We start from the raw sequence: 23,873 nt of genomic DNA, 5'->3' as shown, positions 1-23,873 counted from the left end.
TTTGAATGTTTCTATTCAAATTTATATGAATACATTTTAATTGAAAAGACAGTTTATAGTTTAGTGAGTAAATTCTTAATGTATATTTGTATGACACCATTAGATATAAATTATATAAAATATCTGACCGTGATGAAAGGATAATTAAAGCTGGACCATGAAAATGTATACATAACTGATAAGTGGCAGGACTTCTTTTCAAACCAAATATCCAATACTTTGTCACCACTTTTTCCTCCATTGTTTTTCCACACTAACCCTTCCCAAAATACTGAGCTATAAACAAATAATTTAAAAAAAAAAGTGAATTCTAATTAAATAAATGCAAATCAAGTTTGTAACTTCAACTTTGTTGATATAATTACACATTACAGTTTAGATACAGTATGAGATTTTAGGTCTACGCTTTTACAGTATTTGTGTGTGAGGTTATGCTGTTTTAATGTTAAACCCAATTTTGAAAATGTTTTTTAGCCTTAGATAGAAGCTTCTATAATGAAGAATCAGCTGTTAAATAATGATTGTGGCATCAATATCATCGATCACTAACATCTTTGCATCAAAAATGTCTACAAGCTTACACAAACCGTAAATAAAATATCCATAGTCATACATTTTATTTCATATCCTTTGAAACAAATACAATGGTCAGAAAAACAAAATAAAAACCACGTGGCCCACAGTAAATAAGACAAATAAGTTTGCATACCGACCACAGAACATTTTTGAGAGGAAGAAGAAAAAAAAAAAAAGCTGGTGTGCTGTATGTGTAAACCTGTTCCGTGTCCACATAATGGTTACGACATTTAAAAACCTAAGAAAATCTAATTTCTGACAACTGTTTTAATGGCTACATCCTTGCCTCCCCTCCTTTAGCCTTCAATTTGGCAACACATATATTTATAATATCTTTTCATCATCCTCTAAATCATGTTTTTTGTTTTAACTCGAGTAAGGCTTTTAATAACACGTTCTGGCAAAGGCATTTAAGTGTTAAATGCTTTGAAGATGCCCATTTCTTATCTGCATCAGATTCTCATCCTCAAAAGTAAAATCTGAAGTTTCCTGTGTTCCATTAAAATCCACAGTTGTGACAGTTACACACTTCCAGCACGAGTGAACATTTTCTCTGAGCTCCCGCCTCCAAAAAACATAATTACAATGAAAATCTGTGACAAACCAGACCACAAGTGAATTCCATCAACTGAGAGCAAGTAAAATACACTTAGTGTCAACACACACAGAGCAACGTGTATTGCTTGATTCCCTGACTTTCTGTCTCAGCTGGTGATTGTTACAAAGCAAATGAAACTAAAGTTCAAAAGGATGCTGGTTTAACTTCAGTTTTATATTCGACCAGGAAGTCACTGTAAGTATCTTACACTTTTACCTACCTAGTATCAGACTTGAAAGTTATAACCCTTAAGCTTTTCAGGAAATTGAACTCTTTTGGTTTTTACACTTTTAGCATTTTTGGACAACATTTTGACATCCAGTTTATTTACGTTCTCTAACTGCTTTTCTACATAGTCACCTTATTAGGTAGTCTAATGTAATTAAACACAGCTCTGCCATAAAATTCTACACAGCTATTCAATTATAATCCAATCAGTCACAACATTAAAATCACTGAGAGACCAAGTAATTAGCATTGCTCATTTTATTAACGTGAGATGATCTGCTGGGCACCCGGGAAGATTGGCATTCACATGGCTGTTACTTTCCCATGTACCACCCACTTAAATGTTACAGCAAAACAGCCTCCACAAACATGCCAACGTGCCCAAGCCCTCTGTAAAAACCATTCAGGAACAGCTTGATGAACACAACAAAGAGCCCAAAGCATTGACCTGGAGTCCAAGCTCCCCAGATCAGAAGTGGATCAAGCATCCAATCATGTGACTGGAACAAGCCCAATCCATGGAGGCCACACCCTGAAACCCAACAGGACCCAAATGCTGTCCTGCCAGACGCCACAAGATCCACCTTAAAGGTCATGTATTAATTCCTCAATGGGTCAGAGCATTTTTGGCAACACGAGGAGGACCTTCACAATATTAGAAGGTGATCTGAATGTTTAGTTTAAACTTTCGGCATTCATTACTTGTTCAAAGAAAGGGGGGGGAAAAGTATTTAAAAACATAAATTTCCCAATATTCCTCCTTTAAATCTCATCTCTGTAAGACACATATTGATGATTTCTATGAAGGTCATCAAAAAACAAAAGGCTTGAAAGGTTAAGGTAATATTTACGGCAGAGCTGCAGATTTTTTGTTAGTCTTAGATTACGCAATTAATCATGCACAATTTAAACTGCCAGCATAAGCAAGTGGAAGTGCTTAATTCAGTCAGTGCTAGCATCTGTACCAGCTGTTTAAGCTGCATCTAATGCAACATTTCTTACATGGTCTGCTGGCCAAACACAAAGGAAGTTTTATTGTGAAGCTAACGCAAAGTGATTGTCAGAGTTTAATCTTCAAATTGCCTTTGGCTTAGCATTTTATGATCTAACCTTCACGACCCGATCAGACTTTTTCTAGATGTTGTGACGCTGGATTGGTTTTAAATTTAAAAAAAAAAAAAATCATAAGAAGATAGGCGCTGCAAGACTCGGGTTACTTGTGGAAAATGAAAAGAAACCTTGTTTTACCTGGATGCTCTGTGGGCACATACAAACACTGCTCAGTGAGCGTTTAGTGCAATATAAACTGACCAAGTAGCACAGAAATCTTAAGGGTTATAACTTTAACCAGCCACCGTGAGGTTATTGCTGTTCTCCATTTTCAGAGTCCTCTTGAAAAACACTTAAAACTTTTCCAAAATGTGATTTCTTGCCAGAAAGGTTAGGCGTTACATTTGTCTTTTGATTGCAGTAATGCAAGAAAAAGAAAAATGAAATGGACAAACCTACTTTTCTCTGGCATCAAAAAGAGGAAACAAGTAGCATTAACAAGTGTGAGCCTGAACTGTCACATTAAGGCAAATAAATAGAAATAGCTTTACAAAAAGCAGATTCCACTGCTCGCTAATGCTCTGTTCTAAGGCAAATCATCCGCAGCATTCAGCAAAAAGACTACCGCGACTACATTAATAAAGCAAATGAAGGAAAAAGGATCATTTTTTACAGGAAGACAAAACCAGGTGTTCATTGTGGCAACCATGCTGCGCTTCTTTGAGTAGAAACATTCAGGACTTGAGTTCACATTGTGTAGTCTTAGAAGTAGGAGATGATTGAAGATACTGCAGGCATATTCACTCCAGCGAATGCAAAACTTAGTCTCTTGTTGTGTTTTGCCAGAGTCTCATTAGATGCTTCTTGTCAAGATGCTGCTGCATAGCTTAAGAGTGCTGTATTGTGCAGCTACACCTCATTAATCTCAGTCAGCACCAAAACAGGGAAAGGGCAACGGCAAAATTTAAAAAGGAAAAACACATTTTACAGCAAAACACCCTGAAATATCAATAGTTCCTAGAAGAAAGAAAATTTAGAAGTGGTTAAGAGAAGTTTGTGCTCCAGGCAAGAGTGATCAGTCTATGTCCACAGACACTTAGAATCCAGCTTTCACACTATATACTGATACACATCTGCCTTTCCATGGTCAGGTGTTGCAAAGGGGCTCAGCCAGGCTATAGAGAATGGGTGGCCAAACACCACCTTCATGTTCATCCATTTAGACTTTTTGGCCCATCTCCTCTCCTCCTTCTTCAGCTGCTCGATACCCTGCAAAAAAGGTAAAGCAACGCAGTGCGAGTTAAATTCAGCCCTGATACAAAACATCAAAACATGCAGCTGCTGAATGAGGGATTAAAAATGAATCACAATTTGTATTCTTTTGTTTTCCTTTCACAGGTCTTAGGTGACTCACTCTCAGTGGTTCCTGACGATTAAGAAAGCTCCCAGGATAAACCAACACAGTCAACAAATGGAGGCCATATAACACTACAATTGACAGTTCTTTGTAGTGATAAGTCTGAGTCAGAGCTGTGGGTGTCTTGAGCAGAAAATGCATTACTCTGAACCCACCTGGAGGACGAACAGGTTTAGTTTATTTTGGTTCAAGGTTCTTTATTTGTCAAATGCATAGTTATAGGAAGAGGGGGTAGAGGAAGAACATTATATACATAATATATACATTGGGAAATCTTATGGAGGCTCGACCCCAAACTGCAAACTAAAACACCCGAGTCTGGTGCTGGTCTTCATACTGTTAAGAAACATTTTTTCTTTAAAGGACCAGACATGCTTTTCCTTATTTTCTGTACTCTTAAGAGTGACGGATATCAAACATGGCCAGAGTTTCAAATAATGAGGTCAGTTTACGCTCAGAGTTGAGACTGCTCTAAATCTCTGGTTTTAGTAATTTCTTTAAACTCTCATATCATGTCAGTGAGAGCAGATCTCCTCGTACAGTCCCTCAAGCACACAGGTCTGACTTTAAATTTTCTGTTTGCAAGGAGCAACCAATCACAAGAAAGTTAGCTTAAAGGGAAAAAAACTAAAAAAAACAACTGTTTCACAGAGGATGAACTGAGGGGCTAAACTAAGGTCCAGTATATGACAAAATAAACTTTGTATCATGAATTTATGGGGGTTTTTAAGACTAGTGTACAGTATTTTTCTAATTTCTAATATTACATTTTACAGATTGAGAAAATACTTCCTTTTTTAAGAGTATGGACAATAAAACCTTTTCTCTCTTCTTGAGAGTAAATGTACTGATCATAAGTAGCTTTAGAGAGCACAATCAATAAATATAATCTCATGCAATAAACGGTTGCTGTTTTTCTTCTAAAACATTACAATTGATAAAAAATATTCATGTTTCCTTAATAACAAAGATGTGGTCAATGAGGTCGCCTACACTTAGATCAGTTGCGACTGATGTAATGATTACTTCCACTTAACTTTGTGAAGACAAACAACAAAATGTTTCTGGTTGAGTCAAACTTTAAAAAGAGTCTAACTGCAGTTTTATACAGAGAAATGTTCTCTGTGAGGTGAAGTAGAAACTGCAGAAACAAGGGTCAGAGCCAGGCCAGCACTTTCTCCACATCAAGCTGAAAAGGATCTAGTATCTTTCTTTTTAAAGGCTCTTCAGCAAGGTGGGAAGTTTCTGACATGAGAACTTAACCTCATGTCAGACTGCTGACACGGCAGTAGCTGAAATTCAGTTTTCAAGAGGTGTGCAGAGGAGAGGTAAGGTGGTGAAATTCCCTGCTGGATTTACTCACCGTTTCATCAGTGCAGATGGAGTGGACCTGAGTCCCAAACATGACTGCAGTGAAGATCAGAAAGAGGAGACCTTCAAAGCAGAGGAGGATGAGGAGGATGACAGTTGCTGGTGGAGAGAAGTTGCTGCACTCTGGAAAGAAAGGGAGTTTTTTTTTTTTATGTTAAACCAAGTAAATAACCTAAAATTTGGAAACCAGAAAGGATATTAAACAGACTTAAAGACTTAAGCGTCAAGGTTCCCTGTTCCCTCACTTAGCCCAATCAGAGGCTTGCCCCTCACATTTTGCATAAAAATAGAGAAGTCATAGCTTGTCAGTGCAGAGAATGTGTCAAGTTTGCTTAGACAATAAATCAACTATGAAAAGAGTTCCACATTAGTCTTCTAATGCATAACATTTTACATCTTAGTCACAAGCTTTACTGATTGGATTGGTTCCTATACTAAACTACTATATTACAGGACACACACTTACTCGCCCAGTCTTCTTCAATGCAGAAAACGAAATGGAAGGCCGCCATGAATAACGCATGGAAAGATATTAGTGCAATGTACATCTGAAAACAAACACAAATGTAATGTCAGTCATCTCATTTTTATAATCTTCATATTCATTTATGGTCTTAATTTGGAAAGCCAAAATAAAATGCATTTAGGCGTACAGGCAAATTGGGGGAAGAAGAAGAAGGAAAAAAAAATCAAACTATGTTCAAAAAAAAAAAAAAAAAACCTGCCACAAATTCGTCTAAACAAAATTACGCAGTCAGTGTGAACAGCTGGATTAAGAAAAAGGGAGTCTGGATTTTCCGATGTCTAAAGGTCTTTAACTCAAATAACCACAAATGGACACCGATTGGTTACAACCAAGTTGTGCAGAAGAGCATTTCTGAATGCACAACATGGGTTACAGCAGTTGAAGACCACACCGGGTGCCACTTTTATTAAAAACAGGAAACTAAGATTACAATTTACATGTCTTCATCAAAATTGGACAGACAGATTGGAAAGACTTTGCTTAGTCTTGGTCTCAATTTCTGCTGTCATATATGGATGGTAGGCTTAGAGCAGAGTTAACAATGTGACCATGTCACAAAGCTCATATCACCTCAAACTGGTTTCTTGAACATGACAATGAGTTACAGTGTGCTCAAATGGCCTTCAGTGCCATTTCCCACTCCAATAGATTACCTTTGGGGTGTGGTGGAGCAAGAGATACACATCACTGATGTGAAGCCAACAAATCTGCAGTAACAATGTGATGCTATCATGTCAATATAGACCAAAATTTCTATCCAATGTTTCCTATGTTTGCTGAATATGTGCAATGAAAAATTAGGCCAGTTCTGATGGCAAAACTGGGTCCAAGCCAGTGTACCTACTAAAGTAGCCGGTGGGTGCACCCTATATATTATGACATTCGACCCAAGAGCAAGTATAAGTGTGAGCATGATAATGAAAGAGGGACTTATTATGAATATTTCCAAGTGGATTCTAATATTCGTTTTGCTGTTAAAGACTCACTGTGAAGAGGACAAAGTATTTCTGGTTGCTTTCTCCGACACAGTTATTCACCCAGGGGCAGTGATGGTCCATCTTCTTGATGCAGCGTTTACACACACTGTGGAGACAAAATAAATTAATCATAGGCACACCTGAGGGAGTCATGCAATGCACAAATGTGGGTTTTGGTATGTCACAACAACTGTCACTAAAAGACACACACACAAACACCTTAAGGAGCATAATTCAGTCAACTGTGAGAAAATGAACAGGCTGCTCTCAGTCATAGCAGCTGCAGACTGGGGGTTATTTATCTGTCAAAACTGCAGCAGGCTGACAACTCAAGTAAAAGCCAGAAACTCATAATTTATCATAAGACAAAGCAGAGAGTCACACTCGAGCTGCCTGGGCGCTTTGTTTTATGGGGAAATCGCTTTTTAAAAAGCTGCCATTCTGTGTGTAAGATACTGTTTGTTTGGGTTGTTAGAGATAACTGTGTCACTGCACTGTATCATCTGAAGCACCCTCAAGAATGACTCATAATATTCAGCTTGAAAAGAATCAAACTGACTGCCATTTTTGCTTCTGAGACGGGCTGACTCACTGGCTTCACAATTCAATTAATCGGAGGTGTTTTTGCACTTTTCATGCCTTGAGATCCCAGAGAAACCACTGAGCAACCACAGAGGGAAGTCCTTATTATTATCAACTTGCAGAGTCTGCAGGGAAATGCGACACAGCTGAAAGACGCAGGAGAGCCAGTCTAGGCACAAACACAGAGGAGGAGTGGCGTTCCCAGCCGGAGAGTCGCATCAGGACTTTCCTCTGTGAGGTGCAGACTTCAGCAGATTCCTGTTTGTTTTGTTCCCAAAATGTGCAGTCTGCAATGAGAAGTGTACCCTTTCTTATACTACACAAATTCATACAGTGCTGTACCTGCAGTGGTGAGCTCTGTCTGGCTTGATGCTGCAGCACTTGGGGCATTTGTACACCACCTGTCCTGGTTTGAGCTGCAAACTTTCAATGAACTCTTTGGTTGCGTTTCCTTTAGGCACAGCACCCTGAGGAGGAGTGGGATGAAAAGAGAAGTCAGCTCTGCTCTGTCACTCTACATGTGGTACATGATTTCCTTTGACGGCAAGATGGCTTTTATTTTATAAAGTGCATTTAAAAAGTGATTCTCCAGCCAAACGCACACTCTCTTTTATGTGACCGCACTTATAGCTAGATTGGGAAACCCTGGGCTGACTTATCGAGTTGGTAATCACCTTCATGTGACCCGCTTAGCCTGTCTGCGGATTTTAGGGGAAGTGAAACCAGATAAGGAATAGATATTGTGGCTATGTTGAACTTTCTTTGTATTACAAATGCTGGAGTTGACTCAAGAGGCTTCCAAGCCCAGGATAGACAAAACATGACAAACACAAAAGCATTTTTAAAAAAACCAAAAAACAAACAAAGCACATAGAGAAAACAAATCCAAATCTATGTAACAATTAGAAGTAAATTAAGAGTATGCTAGAAAAAAGGTTTGCAGAAATAGTAAAGCTAGACTGAAAGGGATAAACAAAAAAAGCTGCTGAATCCATAAAGAAGAGTACAAATAAAAAATTACTAAAACACAGTAACGGAAGATTAAAAATGAGATTAGACTTAAAACAAAGCCCACCCCAGACTAAAGTGCATGCAAGCCCTCACGGGTGGGGCCTTAAACTCATTTTAAAGTGTCAAATTTTTCAGTAGGGCTTTATGGGTTATGTGAGACTATCCAAGAGCCTAATAAGGGAAACAAAGAAGAGTTTCCTCAGAGTCAAAAACTAGGAGAGAACCCAAGATAATTTATTTTGCACCTGATATCCAAGAAAGTCAATGGACTGTGATACAACTAAGCCAGATGGGCAACAAAAAAAAAAAGGAGAGAAAAAAAAAGGTAATGTTTGTGGGATGTTATAAGAAAAATGTATCTAATGACATTTTAGACATGAATGACGTGAATGACATTTTTATTATATCTGATATGACTACAGTTTAAATTCTGTTGAATAATTAAGGGGCTCACAACCTAAGGATCAGGGATCCACTGAGGGGATGATTAATGTGGTGGAAAATAAGAATTAAATTGGTTCTATAACAGAAATCTGATCAATTTTTTATTTTATTTTTTACTTCTATTTCTGCTGCAAGTTACAGGTAGTTTAGATTTTTTTTTTTTTTTTTAAATAAAAGCATGTGAGTCATACCATAGGCTCCAGCTATACATTAAAGGATACAAAACCACAAAGTTTGGAGAGCGCTGCATTTCATAAGCATATATTATAAACTCCTAGCTGCCAGTGTACCTAATAAAATGTAGATATAATTTGCAAAGTACGTGTCAGAGAAGTGTGGAGGAATTTGTGGAAGTTTAAAGTAAAAGAGCACAGAAATAAAAGTTTAGTACCCCATGCAACTGTTGCAAGTCAAATATTTACTATGAGCACACCAACAGGAACACATTCTTAAATTATTGTAGTAATAAATCGAGAGAGGATAAATAGTGCTAGTCAGACAGTCAGTATCGCATCCTACAAGCAAATAAAGTGGACCAATAAAGCTCTGACTGACCGGGTCTGTGCACATCGCCTTGGCATGGGAAGCAAGGGCGAGGAAGGCGAGGCCGTTGAACAGCACCCCGTTGAAGAGGCTATAGGCCACGTTCTTGGCAGGCAGCAGCATGACGAACACCACCACAAACTCGGCGTAGAAGACCAGGAGCCAGGTGATGATGCCACACACGATGCCGCAGCTGTCGCGGATGAACCACATGGTGTCGGAGCCGGTGCGCGGTGGAGGAGGGGTGCAGTGCTCGCGCTTCAGGTAGCCAGCTTGGCGCTCAATGTCCCTGGTGCGGTGCGCCGGGCTCTTCATCCTAAAGCACCTGTGGCTCCAACCACATACTGCGAGGAGTGACGAGACAGATGGTGAGGAAGAGGGGGGGACAGAGCGGTGGGAAGAAAATGAAAGAAGAGGAGGAATTAGGGACTTATGCGAGGGATGGTACACAGTTGCCATACAGTTATTTTCACTTCCATCACCTTCAATATGGATTATTCTCTCTGTCACACACAGAAATTCAAATTATCTCAGGAGAGAAGCTGAACAAAACAACGTTTGATTTATTTTTTGGATTCATTTTCTATCAAACAACTATTTTTTTCTGCTCTGACTGTATTACTTTGATACTTCGCTGTAACAGTGGTGTCCCACAGCAATTAAGAGTCAGTGTAAACAGACTAATAACAGAATCTGCATGGTCCTCGAGGAATATAAATAAAGGCAGGAGCCATTAAGGCACAGTGAATCAGCAAATAATGTTGGAGTAAACGCTCAAGAGGACGCATTAACTGGAGGAGGAACAAACACTAACCGCTCTGATCCCACAACGCCAAGAAAATCCATGCATCCTCTCACAGCAAAGTTTCAGCATTTGGCCTTAAAGGTAACACAAAACAATGCTTCACCACAAAACAGACTACACTGCTGTCCTGCTCTGCTTGGGGCTTAAGCGTGTGTGTATCCAGATCCGTCTGGAGACGAGGCTCATAAATAAGTCATCAAGCAGGTTTGTGTGTGTGTGTAGACAAAAATCTGATGTGACTTGAAAGGGGCCAAACTGTCAAAAATAACTAGATCTCAGTATTACATGAAGGCTAAAATAAAACAGCTGATTCCTGTAGGATACAGGAACCTTGATGCCCTTCTCCTCACTGAAACTTAAGATTAAAATTAGAGCAATCAAACTGCTTGGGTGTAACTAAGGATTCGATCTATCCATTAGACTTAACTGAATGATAGTCTAATCTCACTTTTATGTCCACATTAATTAAGGCTTGTCCAATGATCCTGACAGTTACACAGGCTTCCCAGAGGACAGAAATTTAATCAGAATAAAAACATACAGCACATCTGGGACAAAATCTCAGATTCCATCACTGTCCAGAAGGAAAGCAAAATTAAATCAAAACCAAAATGGATTTATGATTTTTAACCTTTTAATAGGATCAGTTTTTACTACATTTTGGTGCCAAAGTTTCTTCTCCTATGCTCGTTGTTTCACCATGTCTATGTGTGAGGGAGGGTCCAGACAGAGCAGATCACCGTTTTCCCCAGTGTGACTGTAGCATTAGTTCTGTTTACATACCAAAAATGACCTAGTTCAGTTTAGGAAAGAAAACTATTTGATTAGGTTTAGAAAAAGATCACATCTGGGTTAAAGTACACAAGTCGGACGTTTCAAAAGGATGCTCAGTTTTCTAGGTTGGCATGGCGACACATGCTACTCAGGACGCTCAAAAACAGAGGCAGCACAAATGTGAAACATACTGGTTTCAAAGTTGATCCCGCTTACTCAGGACTGGCCAAAGTCTTGCTGACTGCAACATAACAAAGTAAAGTGGACAGTTTGTCTCCGTGCATGTGAGAAGAAAAAGAAAAACACTTACCAAAAAAAAAAAAAAAAAAAACCCCACACAAAATCATTTTCATGACCATTTCGCAATGAGCCCAGGCTAGAATTTAACATCACTCAAGTTGACAACAAGTCATTACATTACTGCAAGTGAAATAAAAGCTTCCTGGAAGGATCAATCCGTCTAAAGCCAAAGTTGGACAGATGTCAAGCGGCATAGATGGCATGGTGACAAACAAAACTCTGTACCCAACATTCACCACCATGTCAAGCTGTGGATCACAATAAAGGAAAGAATCCCAGCACATCTACATTTCCCAAGAATGTCACACAGCATCTATCAGCAGTGACATTTTTAAGCAGCACCAAGTATTTAAAACAGTTTTGTGCGCTCATTTGGGCTATTCTAATTTTTACTCTTTATTTGAATAAATAATTTTTTGAGCGATTCATTTCAACGTGGTCATCAGATAATACTAATCTGTCACCGTAAACTACCAGTCAAAAGAAGTCAATTTTTGTTCCAGCTGTTACTGAAAATTTATTCAATTTGATTTATATAGTGTCAAATCACAACTTTAAATTTTAAGGTAAAGACCCCACAATAATACAGAGAAAACCCCAACAATCAGACAACCCCCTTGTAAGAAAGCACTTGGTGACAGTGGAAGGGAAAACTCCTTTTTAGCAGCAAGAAACCAGTAACAGGAAGAACCAGGTTCAGGGAGGGGTGTCCATCTGCTGCAACTGGCTGGGGGTGAAATGACGAATACAGGACAAAAGACACAAAGTGTACACTGAAACTGGTAAATAATACAACTTTGTTCCGAAAAATAAATGAATTAATAAAATGAAATCACAGAATCTAAAAAGACTCATTCAGTAGCCAAATACACTTGTTGTATTTTTTCTATAATGCTACAAAAATTATGTTTAGCAGATTTATTCCCAGGGCTCTTGAGGTCAGCAAGAATTGACACAAATATGCCGTTCACGACAAACTGGCCCGATGTTCACTTAAAACCTACCATTCAGGTATTTCCTAATGTTCTGGGTCTTTAGCTTGCTCCAGAAACAACTCCAGACCAACCACTTGCTTTTTTCTCATGATTTATATTCAATATTCAACTTCCTATATTACAGTATGTTGTAACTGTGGCTGCAAAGGTGTAGCAACACAGTTTGTTCCAAAGCGACACACACAAAAAAAGCTGAAGCATTTTTGGGAACTGTTTGCTTTAAAGTTCAAGTTTCAGATTACTTCCCCCGCTGCAAATAAGCTGTAAGTTCACCTACTTCACTCTGGTTAGATGAACGATTGTTTTTAAGTGTTCTATTGGAGTACTAAATGAATTTTGAGTACACATGCTAGTGTCCCTGTAATAACCACGTGTTGTTTACTTGTGTGACTCACTTGACGCGTATTTGGCTCGACGGGTGGAGGAAGTCCACCTGTCGAGTTTCAAGTAAAACTTGCTTCAGGATGCAGGAAGCTTACACATGGCCGGCGTGTCACTGAAAACGACTCCCTTCATTAGAAACAACAGCTAGAAACAGCAATGAAACCAGTGTTGAGTGAAAATGGAGATGATGAAAAAAGACAGAAACTCAAGACAATGAAATAGGCAAGAAAGCCCTGGAGTGAAACTAACTACTGATGCTGAGTTCATTAACAATTAAGCAAATAGTTCCTCCTGCAGAATGAGTCTATAGATTTCTGTCAGTGAATAGCTGCTTGTATAGAGAGGAAAACCAACATGAATGGAACAGAAACACTTTACACAACAAAATCTTGTCTAAGACGATCCGGAAGATACAGTAGATACAGTATGTGAAAATGTTTAACACGGTAAAGGTAAGTTCATTTAAAATGCATGCAGCACACTAAAACACTCCACGATTCACAGGCATTTTTGATACCCTGCTGTAAAATAAATTACACCACCGAGTGAAGGAGGCAGCTGAGCGGGCAGGCGGCACGAGGACCTCCTGCTGCGATAAACAGCCAGTTAACATGCTGATGTTGTTCCACTTTACTGATAGTCTCATCGGGCCACTTAAAAAACTGAAAATGGTTGTTTCACTCAAGACTAATGTGATGCTTCAGGGATTATTATTGCAAAAACAAACATGACCTGAATATGACACCGATACACATTGTTTTATTTATCATCACATAGATACTGCTGTCCCTGTATTGAAGCAGAGTGGCAGAAGAGACACATTAGACACGACAAACTGCTCACGGAGTAGCTGTTGATGGTCTTTAAACTGACAGAGCGAACTCTCTACTGGCTAAAGCAGGTCCAGGGTCCAGTCTGGCCCACTAGATGGCTTTACAAAGAGTGAAAATTGCACAGAAGCCATTAATTTGTCCAGTTTTTTCAGTAAAAAATGAATTGTTAATCATTTTACTGATGTCATGTTTATTGTACAGGTGTGAAACGAATGGTGAGTTGAAAGTATTTCGAGATCTAGACATGGTTTAAACATAAAGACGTAGAACACTACACCCGTTTTTCTCAAGTTCACCTCAGGTTGATTATTTGTTTCACGTGTGAATTTTTAACATGAAATGACCCCCTGTGTTGTAGGCTTATTTTTAAGGGAGTGGGGTAAAAGGGTGCCTTTCAATTTAGCTTATCATTTCAGATTTTTTGAAATATTGAATTCAGCTAAGGTGAACGCTTTAAAATGGACTTCTTTACACTAAAGAAACACTTTCTTACACTTAAGAATTTAATTTTAATTACATTTGTAAACTGAATATGTGGCATGTTCACATCTACATTCATTAACACACACTGTTTGTGTTTAATAAAACATCTCTCCTTTGCACTGTAGTCCTATACTAACACTCAGGTGTTTGTGGCCACAGATCAGGATGCACTCTGTATTCTTTCAACTTTCTATCACAGCCCTCATTACGCTTGAGCACCTATCACTTGTTGTCCTGTTTTTGGACCACTTTTGGTAGGTAAAAGTCTCAAAACCTGCCCTCTTTGGATCTGGTGTGACCCAACTGCTTCAGAGCAAGAGGCTCCTGGGTTCAAGACTTCCTGGATGCTCTCTGTGTGGAGTTAACCTGCTCTTTCTGTTGTTGTGTATTTTTATTTAGCTGCTCTCATTTATACCTAATGTATGTTTAATTGGTGACTCTAAATACATCAAAGGCGAGGATGTGAGCTACGAAAAGAGTTAAAGGTGGAACAGAATAAGACCCTGGGTGAATGCGAGTTGTCAGTAGGAGTATAAAATCTCAAACATTTAAGTCAATCCTCCTTCCAATAAATCATCAAGAACAGATTGCTCACCAATATATCTGACTCCACGACAAAGTGCAACTCTGAGGAGATGATCACCTTTTTTCATTTCAGTCACCTGTCTTTGGTTTCACTCTTATATTATATCATTAATTTCTTATCTAACTGTGTTTTTTTGTATCTTATTGAGCTATCTTGTTTTATCATATGACATTGATTTTATTAAGCCATTCATAATGAGATAAGCTATTTTAATAATGGTTGCATTTAATGTTATGGCAACTGCAAGACAGCAGTTTCATTACTTGTTTATCCACAACAAGATTCACTGACTGGTCCTTCCAGCTCGTCTTTGGCCGATTTGATTTCGAGGATAAAAAACAGACATCTGCTAAAATATGTTGAATAACCTGAGAGGCACTAAGGAGGAAAAAAAATAAGCGTGTGTTCTGGGCTCATGTATACGGCTGAAGTGCTTTTGAGCACGGTTTGCTGTATTTCAGGTAAACTAACCACCACAAAGATATGATGAGTATCGTATATGGTAACATATATGATGTATAGGACATAACTACTCATCTTTTGGAAAGTGCAGTAATAAACCAAACCAGGAAGTTAACTGGTAGCTGAAACAGAGCGGGATGACTGGTTTTCCAGTAGTTGATAAATGGAAACACTTAAAATCTACAAAACCATTTTCCAGAGTGAAACTGGGTTTTCACAGCCTACCTCGCACTCTCTTGCCTTTCTCGACGGACGCTTCTTGAACTCTTTGTGTAGTTTAGAGGCTTGTAGAGTTCAGACACCCCAAACTATCCACACACGCCTGTCTGCCCCTCCGCTGCGTCCGTTAGCTCAATCCCAGCTAACCTCACCGATCTTCGGACAGTTGCCCTCCACGGCCCCAGCGACTCGGCTCCCGCTCTCGTTGCTGTCTCGTTTTCAAAGAAGTGTTAATTATCCTCACTAACAGTCAGCTAAACGTGACCTAACACAAGGTGCTGTCGAACTGCCGCTCCTCCCGTCAGATCCAGAAAGCTCTGCGGGCAGCGGGACAACAAAATGCAGATCCAACCAGGAAGTCAGACACCCTCTCCTGTCTGTTATGGGCCGCTTAACCCTGAGCGTTGACTTCTAGGTGGTACTTTCACCCGGGCTGAGATCAAAACCTTGCAAAATCCTACCACCCCCCTTACGATGGTGAGGGCTGCTGAAGGTTAAAGTGAGTAATTCTGTAAGGAAAATAGATAAATGAATGAATGAATAAATAAATAAATAAATAAATAAATAAATAAGGGATTGTACTAGGGGAGAAAAATTTCCAAAAAAAGTTACAAGGAAAAAATGAGAGGAAAAAAAGTGGCAAATAACCCCAAAAAATTACAATATTTTAAGCAACAAACAAAAACAAAAAAAAATGTCAGTCTATGACACAAAAAGTAAATTTACACGCAAAAATGGGCAGCTGTTGAGAAAACACTCATCTATTTATTAAAAAAATACCAAATTTCTTTAATAAAATAGGAAATAGAAACTTAATAATATAAAACAACAAATTTACAAGTAAAATACATAGGGTACAAAATTCACAGATTTCGTGGAAAAAAATCACAAGAAAAAAATTACCAAAAATACGTGGCATAAGTTAAAGCACGTGCAGAAAAATTGTTGTAAAGGGTTGTTCAAACTTTAAGTTGCTTTTCGTGTCAACATCAGTGGAATATCTTTGTTTTTAGGAGGTCACTGTCTTGTGTTTGTTGGGTGGGGCGTTTACCTGTAAAGATTATTAGAAAACTCAAACAACCAGCATGCCCTTCGGATTTTTCCCCCATTGTCGTCTTCTGATGACGCAGGGGTAAAGCGACAGACATACACACACATGCTGAAAGTGTTTCTGAAAAATGGCAACAGTGCAAGTTAGTGAGGCTGAAAAAGTGTACATACTACACGGCATACGAGTAAGTTGTTAACAAACATGTTAAAAAAATACAGCACCAGACTTTTGTTTATTCTGTTAAAATCATTTTAAATGTATTTATGAGCTTTAGCGATAGGAAGCTAGCTGCATTAGCACTGTCTCTGTTGACATGTTTCTTCCTGGTCTTCAGGATGACTTAAGGGTGGATGGACGAGGCTGCGAGGACTACAGACACATGGAAATAGAGACCGATGTGGTTTCCAACACAGACGGATCCGCCAAAGTCACGCTGGTAATTAAATCAGGCAGCATGTGTGAACAGCTGAAAGACTGAAATTTAATGATCATTAAACGATTTACGCAAAAACGAATTCTTAAAATCACATCTAAATTTGACTTTGAGCCAGTGTAAGGAAGCCACAATGGCTGATATGTGATCTCACTTGTCACTTAAGAGGCTTCCCACAGGGTTTTAGTCCAGCTACAGTCAGCAAAGCAAAACCTGAATGACTTGGCAGATGAATGAAAACTGTTAGTAGTAAAGCTGAGATGAAGTGAAGGCATGAGTACGCTTTTCAGAAGTCAGAGTGCTGTTGAAGCTCATTTCCAGGTTCCACTGTCAGACCAACCTTTTTATATCACCCCATGGTTTGTCTCTCTTTCAGGGGCACACAGCGGTTCTTGTGGGTGTTAAGGCAGAGATTGGAAAACCAAGGCCAACGGTGCCAGCCGAGGGCTATTTGGAGTTCTTTGTTGATTGGTATGTATGCTGCTAAATGATATTTCTGTTTATGAGGGGTATAACAATTATGAAACTGTGGCCAAAATAGGGATACAAACATCCACAATATGATTTCACTATTCCACTTGAAGCTGGTAATTCCACGTTAAAGCACATGTGTCTGGTGAGAGCTGTAATCAAGTGTGTGTTTGAGCCCAGAGGTGCCACTATGGATTTAACAGAGGGGGGAAAAGGTCCCACGGCATTTTCTACAATCTTCACAGTGATTATCGAAATTTGCTTTCTGTGTTAATCACAGAATTATTTTATTTTTATTTTTACGTATTATTGACGGGCACAAACTGTATAGTGTAGCAGCAGAGTTGGTGCTAAAACATGTACTGATTTTGATTACTTCTGATTTGATTAATTATTATTATTACAGTTATTATTCTCATTATTCTCATTATTCTCATTATTTGCTGTAAGATTTATTTGGCAGCGTGAGAATAGGTAAAAGTGCAACAGCTGCTGTTATATAAAAAGAACTAGAAATACCCCAGAATAAAAACCAAAAAAAATACCCCAGAATAATTAAGTGTATTTTTTCTCTATTCATGAATGTGGTTTAAAAAAAACAACTGTTTTTTTGTTTTGTTTTTTGTTTTGTGGGGAGTTGAAAGGTAAGCCAGGCTGTGGCTCGGAAGAGTTGTTACACCCCGTTGGTTTAAACGTGGGTACGCGTCATTTTTTACAGTGTTTAGGTGAAAAATCTTGAATTCAAATCAAAATTTTTGCATCAGCAATTAAAGATTTTAAAGACATTGAAAGTAAAAAAAATCACTTGAAGTTAAGTGAGTGTTTTAATGGATGTGCTGCCACCAGGAGGTAGTGTTGCATTATCTGTTCCCTGGATTTCCACCATAGTCCACTAAAGAAAGTATTATCATATGACCATACATAACGTGTTTGTGTGAAGAGAGGTAGCAAGATTAGCAAGCTTTACTCTGGGATAAGCTCCTGCTGTACGACATAGCTGGGTTGTTTCTTCTTCAGTTCGGCCAATGCGACCCCCGAGTTTGAGGGCAGAGGGGGTGAGGAGCTGGGCACGAAGCTGAGTAACACCCTCTACAAAGTCTTCAACAACAAACGCAGCATCGATCTGAAGAGCCTCTGCATATGTGCTGGAGAACACTGCTGGGTGCTCTATGTGGATGTGCTGGTGAGTCGTAGTGTCCAACGCTGCCTTTTGCTTCCTAAAATTTTTTTTCTTTTTTAATATTTATTTTTTCTAGTGTGCAAAAATAAAGAAAACGTGCACTGTACACTGCAGCTCCCTTTCTCCATGACTGCAGTTTTTTTTGCCCTCCATTTGAGCGTCATTGAATTTTGACTAGTGATCCAGCCAAAATCCTCTCCTCTGCTGCTCCACAGTTGTTTTCTGCAATAATAAATTTATTGTTTTTAGACAGAACAAGTTATTTTTGGACAATAATTTGACTGAGAACTTACTACACCAGTCATTTTCACAATTTTCTGACATATTTTAGCACAAAAAACTAATAAATAATTACAATTATTCCATCACAACCCTACATGTGATTCTTATGGGCTGTGCTTCTGCTTTTATCCTCAAAATGACAAGGCTGTTTTCCTGCATTTACGTTTTTCTTCCTGTTTGTATAGTAAGAGTTGTTAGCAGTGTAGAGGTGTTAAGATTTGCTTGAACATTTCCAAATAAATCCAAACAACTTGGGTCAAATCTCATGTTTTTATGCTTCCACAGCTCCTGCAGTGTGATGGAAACTTGTACGATGCCATATCAGTAGCTATCAAGGCGGCTCTCTTCAACACAAAGTGAGTCTCCGTTTGAGATTTTTTGGCATCTTACAGTTTATTTAATATTGCACAAATGAAATCTTACTAAAAGTCTTGATTACTCCACCGACAGAATTCCCAAAGTTCACATATCATCCGATGAAGAAGGAGGAAAAGAAATTGAGCTGTCTGACGACCCCTACGACTGTATGAGACTCAACGTAGAAAACGTTCCCTGTATAGTGACTTTGTGCAAGGTGAGCTCACTTGCTGATGCTCAGAGGTGATGACTGTCACCACACCATAGTGCTACATGCGGCTCACTGTGTTTCTGCAGGTGGGACACAGACATGTGGTGGATGCAACACTGCAGGAGAAGGCCTGCTCTGTGGCAAGCCTCATAATCTCCGTCACGCACAAGGGCACCATCACCTGTATGAGGAAGGTGGGCGGAGGCAGTCTGGACCCAGAGAGCATCTTTGAAATGACAGAGGTGAGCCCAGCTTCGCTCCTCAGCCATCTGGCCTCCTCTCAGCACAGCTGAAGAATTAACAAATTGTGCTTTTAACCTTATTTACATTTTAAAGCAGCAACATTTGACCTTCAGTTAAAAGGAATCCTTTATATTCTCACGTGGAGTTGGAGCTGCAGGTTGAACTTGAACCTGGGCTGCTGCATTTCAACCATAAGTCAATGGGCACCTGCTCACCCACCTAACTAAAGGAGTTCACTACTTTTATAGACAGAATTTCTAGGCAGAGCCAAGTGTCATCTTTGCTTACACTGCTGCCCCGTGCCCAAACCTGGATAAGTGGCAGAAAAATAGGTGGATTGTTTATTTCCTTTCTTTCTTTCTTTGCTTGTTTTCTGCAGGCGGGCAAAAGAGTTGGGAAAGCCCTCCACGCTCCTCTCATGAAGCTGCTGGAACAGGAAGAGAGTCTCGGAAAAAAGAGACAGAAAGTTGGTTTTTTGGGCTAAAAATCCGCTCCTGTTTCCAAGTTTGTGTTTACATGTATACATAATTTTCTAATAAAGTGTTTATTTGTACTCTGCTTATATTTGTTTTTTCAGATACGTTTTTGTTGTTGTTTTGTTTGCACACAGATTGATAGAGGAATTGTTTTATGTGGCATCTGAATCACAACAGATGAAGCTTTGTAGAAGATATGTCTGGTTGAAAGCTGAAGCTAGTGAAGGATTATTATTATTATTATTATTATTATTATTATTATTATTATTATTATTATTTCACATTTATACCATACGTGCATATAGTAGGAGGCTCAGGGGAAGCACTTGCGGCCACCAGTATTCTTTTGCCCAAAACCAAATATATTCAAGTTGCTGTCAATAAAGACTGAATTTTTGGCATTTTGCTTAAAATAATTAATTGATTATCAAAATATTTTCTATGGGCTAATTGTTTGTCTGTTTTAGTTCTAGTCTGATTTCAAGCTGTTACAAAGTCAGGAAGAAGATGAAGTGCAGATTATTTAAAATACTTATTATGATGCAAATGGTTGGAAAAATGGCCTAATATGAACCTTGAACAATACTTAGTGTTTGTGTTCATTTATCTTTAAAGTTTGCTCCGCATCAGTGAATGGGTTGTTGTTTTTTAACTCCCCACAAATGCAAAACTTTCCATTCTTGAAATCTGCACTGCCCTCTCTCAGCAGACCTGCACTGGAACTGTCCAGTCTTTCTGCATCCTTTTGTGTTTGCCACGTGTCAGCTGAGGAATAAGTGTAGTGGAATCTTACTGAAGGACCAGATGTGACTCTGGATGATTTCCACTTTGTCCTCAGACAGGGTGAGGGTGTGTGCACAGGCAGGCAACAGACTGATCCAAAACAAGCTCTTGCTTTGGATCCGTCTGACATTTGGGCAAAGTTTGAGCCATTGCCTAAATCTTTCAGTGCGAAGTCTGAAACTAAAAAAAAGAAAATATCCTGCATCTCATCTACTAAAGGATCATAATGCACCTTCACTGCTGTCAAAAACATCTGCAGTAATAAAACTTACAGGTCAAATTTTAGCCATATGCTGTGGATGAAACTATAATAATTTGAGCCAGTAAAACTACAGCTGAGTTATGCAGGGTCTTATGCAACAGAAGAGTCGCTCTTTGTTTGTCTTTTTTATACACCTTCATGAAAGCTGCAGAGGGCTTATGTAATAGCTGCTTCACACTGTCTGGCCTCAGTCTGCAGGTCTACACCTGCTTTCCAGGCCTGGCTCTGGTTAGCCCTCAACCTCCGTGTGAAGAGTCTGGAGCCAAAAGAAACGCACACACGCCATCCTTAAAGGCTTCTGAGGTTGGACTGTTATTCCTACAAACAGCACTTTCAGACTACATAATTTTTCCATCTTCTGGGGGATGAGAGGGAGTGTGTGAGAGGGACAAATAGAAAGAGAGAGGGAGGGAGATGGATAAATTGCAAGCGTCCACGTTGATTCAGCCTCATTCGACAGGTCTAACCATGGAGTTCAAAGGAGTGTGTTTGCTCCTAGGAGTGCTGCTGCTCGTAAGCTCCTCGCTTCAGCAGATTCCAACAAAGAAGAAGCCCATGAAAAAAGGTAGAGAGTCTTAAGAGTCTCCTCTTACTTAAAACACTCTAAAGCTGTTTGATCACTGAGTTTGCACAATTAACCTTTTCTAAAAAAATTTCTTGTATGTCTGGAATCAGATACAACAAAGGATGCTGCTATTGTGCAATTACAGAAACAGATCGATGACATCGTCCAGGAGCTCAACCTACTGAAGGAGCAGCAGGCTCTGCAAAGAGGTAAACCTGGTGTTTAAAACAGTTCATAGTTAAAACAGTCATCAAGAGAAGGCACTACCTGCACCGTCATGTGATAAAACCCTTAAGTGTACGAGTGTATGCAAGTTAACAGTGTATAACAGTCCTTGCTTACCTTGCTTTGGGGCCAGTTGTTAAATCTACCTTAAGACATTTGATATTTTATTAAAAAAATATGCATGCACTATAAACTAGCTGTCACATATTATTAATAAGACACAAAATATCAGAATTCTTGTTTTTAATCATTGTTTGATTTTTTTAGTGTGCATGCATCTTATATGTTTTCAGTCAAGTCAGAGTAAGAATTTCCAGTACACACTTTCACTCACTCTACCCATTTAGATTATTCAACACAATTTCTCACAGTTATTCATGCAACATCAACTTATTTTATCCATTTTAGCCCGTTTATCTATATAACACTTGTTGACGTGTCCTCCTTCATAAACTGTGCTTGGGCTGATCCTAGTCACTGGTGATTGAAGGTGAATATGCCTTTAATATCACACCAGCAGAGTGGAGACAGACGCACTTCTTAGTCTCACTTCTGTCTGATATGGATTACAGTTGAGAGAACAAAATATGTATTTAAGTTGGATCCAATATCCTGAAGCATGCTTCAGTTAAACATAAGTGCAGATTAGATACATGTGGAGTCTTTAAAATGCCATATTTTAATCTGGAAAACACGTTTGCCCCACTGTTCTGAACAGAAAATCATATTGTTTCTGGAAAACAAACACATACATTCTTTTTTTAAAGTTGTGTTCGCCATGATAACAAAGCTACATTTTTCCTGCATATCATTATCAAAAAAAGTCCTCACAAAAACAAGAAACATTAAAAAAAAAAAAAGCATTTTACTGTTCTTATTTAACCATCAGTTCCTTTTTTTCTCCCCTCTGCAGTCTGTTTAAAAGGCAAAAAGATCAATGGCAAGTGTTTCTTGAGTGACCCTGTGAGGAAACGTTATCACACCGCCAGCGAAGACTGCAACGCCCTGGGCGGTGTCCTTGGCACACCTACATCCAAGGATGAGAACGATGAGCTCAGAGACTACGTCCGCCAAAGCATCGGCCCAGATGAGCAGGCGTGGCTGGGCATCAACGATATGGTAACTGAGGGCACCTGGATCGACCAGACCAGCAGCAGCATCACCTACAAAAACTGGGACACGTCCAACTTTAGGTCCCCCCAGCCAGACGGGAGCATGTCCCAGAACTGCGCTGTGCTCTCTGCAGCCTCCCAGGGGAAGTGGTTTGACGAGAACTGCCGCGACGAGAAGCCATCCGTGTGCCAGTTCAACATCGTTTGACCACATTTATCTCACCAGTGACTCTGCGTTTGCTTGGTTATAGCTGCTTTGTGTGTGTGTGTTTACTCTCACTGCAATGCTGCTTTTTTTTGCTATCCTAAAAGGGGTTCAAGCCAGTGGTTCCCAACTGGCTTTGCATCAGAACCAAAGTCTGATGTAGAAGTCACAATCAGTTGCATAAGAAGATGTTATTTTAGACAAATGTGATGCTGCTGGTATGTAATTTTGCAGCGTTCCTGGTGTTTGGAATAAAAACAAGAAGAAGACCACAGTCCAGTTTGGAGTAAGCGAGAGATTGTGTGGCTGTACAAAGAAATGGCAAAGAAAACTGCATATCATTTTAGAAAAACATAAGTTGAAATAACAATGTTCATGTGATTAAAAATAGTGTTTGGGTGCTGGCACCATCCACAAATTAAAAACTGCGTGTAACTCTCTGTTGTCCTCACACCGATCAACAGCAGTTCTGTGACTCACTGGCTGAGAACCACTGTTTTAAACTTCTTTTTAAATAGGACTTTAAAAAAGCCATAATTATGACTGATATAACTTTTTTATTTTTATAATAACTCAGTCTTCACTCGTTCCAGTTTGCTAGTCTTGTAGCCTGCGACCTGTAAAATTACCATCAATAAACTACAATGTCTATCCCTGTTTTGCTTTTTCCTGTTTTTCAGAAATTTGCTTTCCACAAAAAAAATTTGAAGATTAATTCTACAAAACTTGCAAGTCAGAAGACGTGCAGACTTTATTTAAAAATCGTCTGCAGTTTAGAAATGTCACATAAACCTGGCCTCTGCATTTGTTATTTCCGCTATGCTCCTTGGTAAACAGTAGCTGCGAATCTTCA

General features: G+C 39.1%; 3 protein-coding genes across 4 annotated transcripts; 2 read left to right on the top strand and 1 right to left on the bottom strand.

Moving 5' to 3' along the window:
- Positions 1 to 442: 442 nt before the first annotated feature.
- Positions 443 to 15,532, bottom strand: zdhhc3b (zDHHC palmitoyltransferase 3b). The gene is made up of 7 exons (XM_085396252.1): positions 15,171 to 15,532; positions 9,336 to 9,667; positions 7,668 to 7,792; positions 6,753 to 6,849; positions 5,707 to 5,788; positions 5,233 to 5,363; positions 443 to 3,721 (listed from the first exon to the last, which is right to left on the bottom strand). The coding sequence occupies exons 2-7, from the start codon at positions 9,636 to 9,638 to the stop codon at positions 3,563 to 3,565; spliced, it is 897 nt and encodes a 298-aa protein (XP_085252378.1). The 5' UTR covers positions 9,639 to 9,667; positions 15,171 to 15,532; the 3' UTR covers positions 443 to 3,562.
- A 742-nt stretch (positions 15,533 to 16,274) lies between these two features.
- exosc7 (exosome component 7) lies at positions 16,275 to 19,968 on the top strand. The gene is made up of 8 exons (XM_085395783.1): positions 16,275 to 16,399; positions 16,550 to 16,651; positions 17,025 to 17,119; positions 18,137 to 18,302; positions 18,867 to 18,937; positions 19,032 to 19,155; positions 19,236 to 19,391; positions 19,772 to 19,968. Exons 1-8 carry the CDS (start codon positions 16,343 to 16,345, stop codon positions 19,874 to 19,876), a joined length of 876 nt encoding a protein of 291 aa, XP_085251909.1. The 5' UTR covers positions 16,275 to 16,342; the 3' UTR covers positions 19,877 to 19,968.
- Positions 19,969 to 20,567: 599 nt separating this feature from the next.
- LOC146643472 (tetranectin-like) lies at positions 20,568 to 23,671 on the top strand. Of its 2 annotated transcripts, XM_085395785.1 has the most exons (4): positions 20,568 to 21,216; positions 21,374 to 21,478; positions 21,589 to 21,687; positions 22,617 to 23,671. In XM_085395785.1, the coding sequence occupies exons 2-4, from the start codon at positions 21,382 to 21,384 to the stop codon at positions 23,021 to 23,023; spliced, it is 603 nt and encodes a 200-aa protein (XP_085251911.1). In that variant the 5' UTR covers positions 20,568 to 21,216; positions 21,374 to 21,381; the 3' UTR covers positions 23,024 to 23,671. The 2 variants fall into 2 exon arrangements, with proteins under 2 accessions (XP_085251911.1, XP_085251910.1); XM_085395784.1 differs by having other exon boundaries at positions 21,202 to 21,478.
- Positions 23,672 to 23,873: the final 202 nt, after the last annotated feature.

The sequence above is a fragment of the Rhamphochromis longiceps genome, linkage group LG22 (assembly GCF_057381845.1).
Source record: "Rhamphochromis longiceps isolate RC_006_pf linkage group LG22, R_longiceps_female_GT1.1, whole genome shotgun sequence".
NCBI classification, from domain to species: domain Eukaryota; kingdom Metazoa; phylum Chordata; class Actinopteri; order Cichliformes; family Cichlidae; genus Rhamphochromis; species Rhamphochromis longiceps.
The sequence above is the reverse complement of the archived record's forward strand: the minus strand, read 5'-3'. Positions and strand labels throughout refer to the sequence as shown.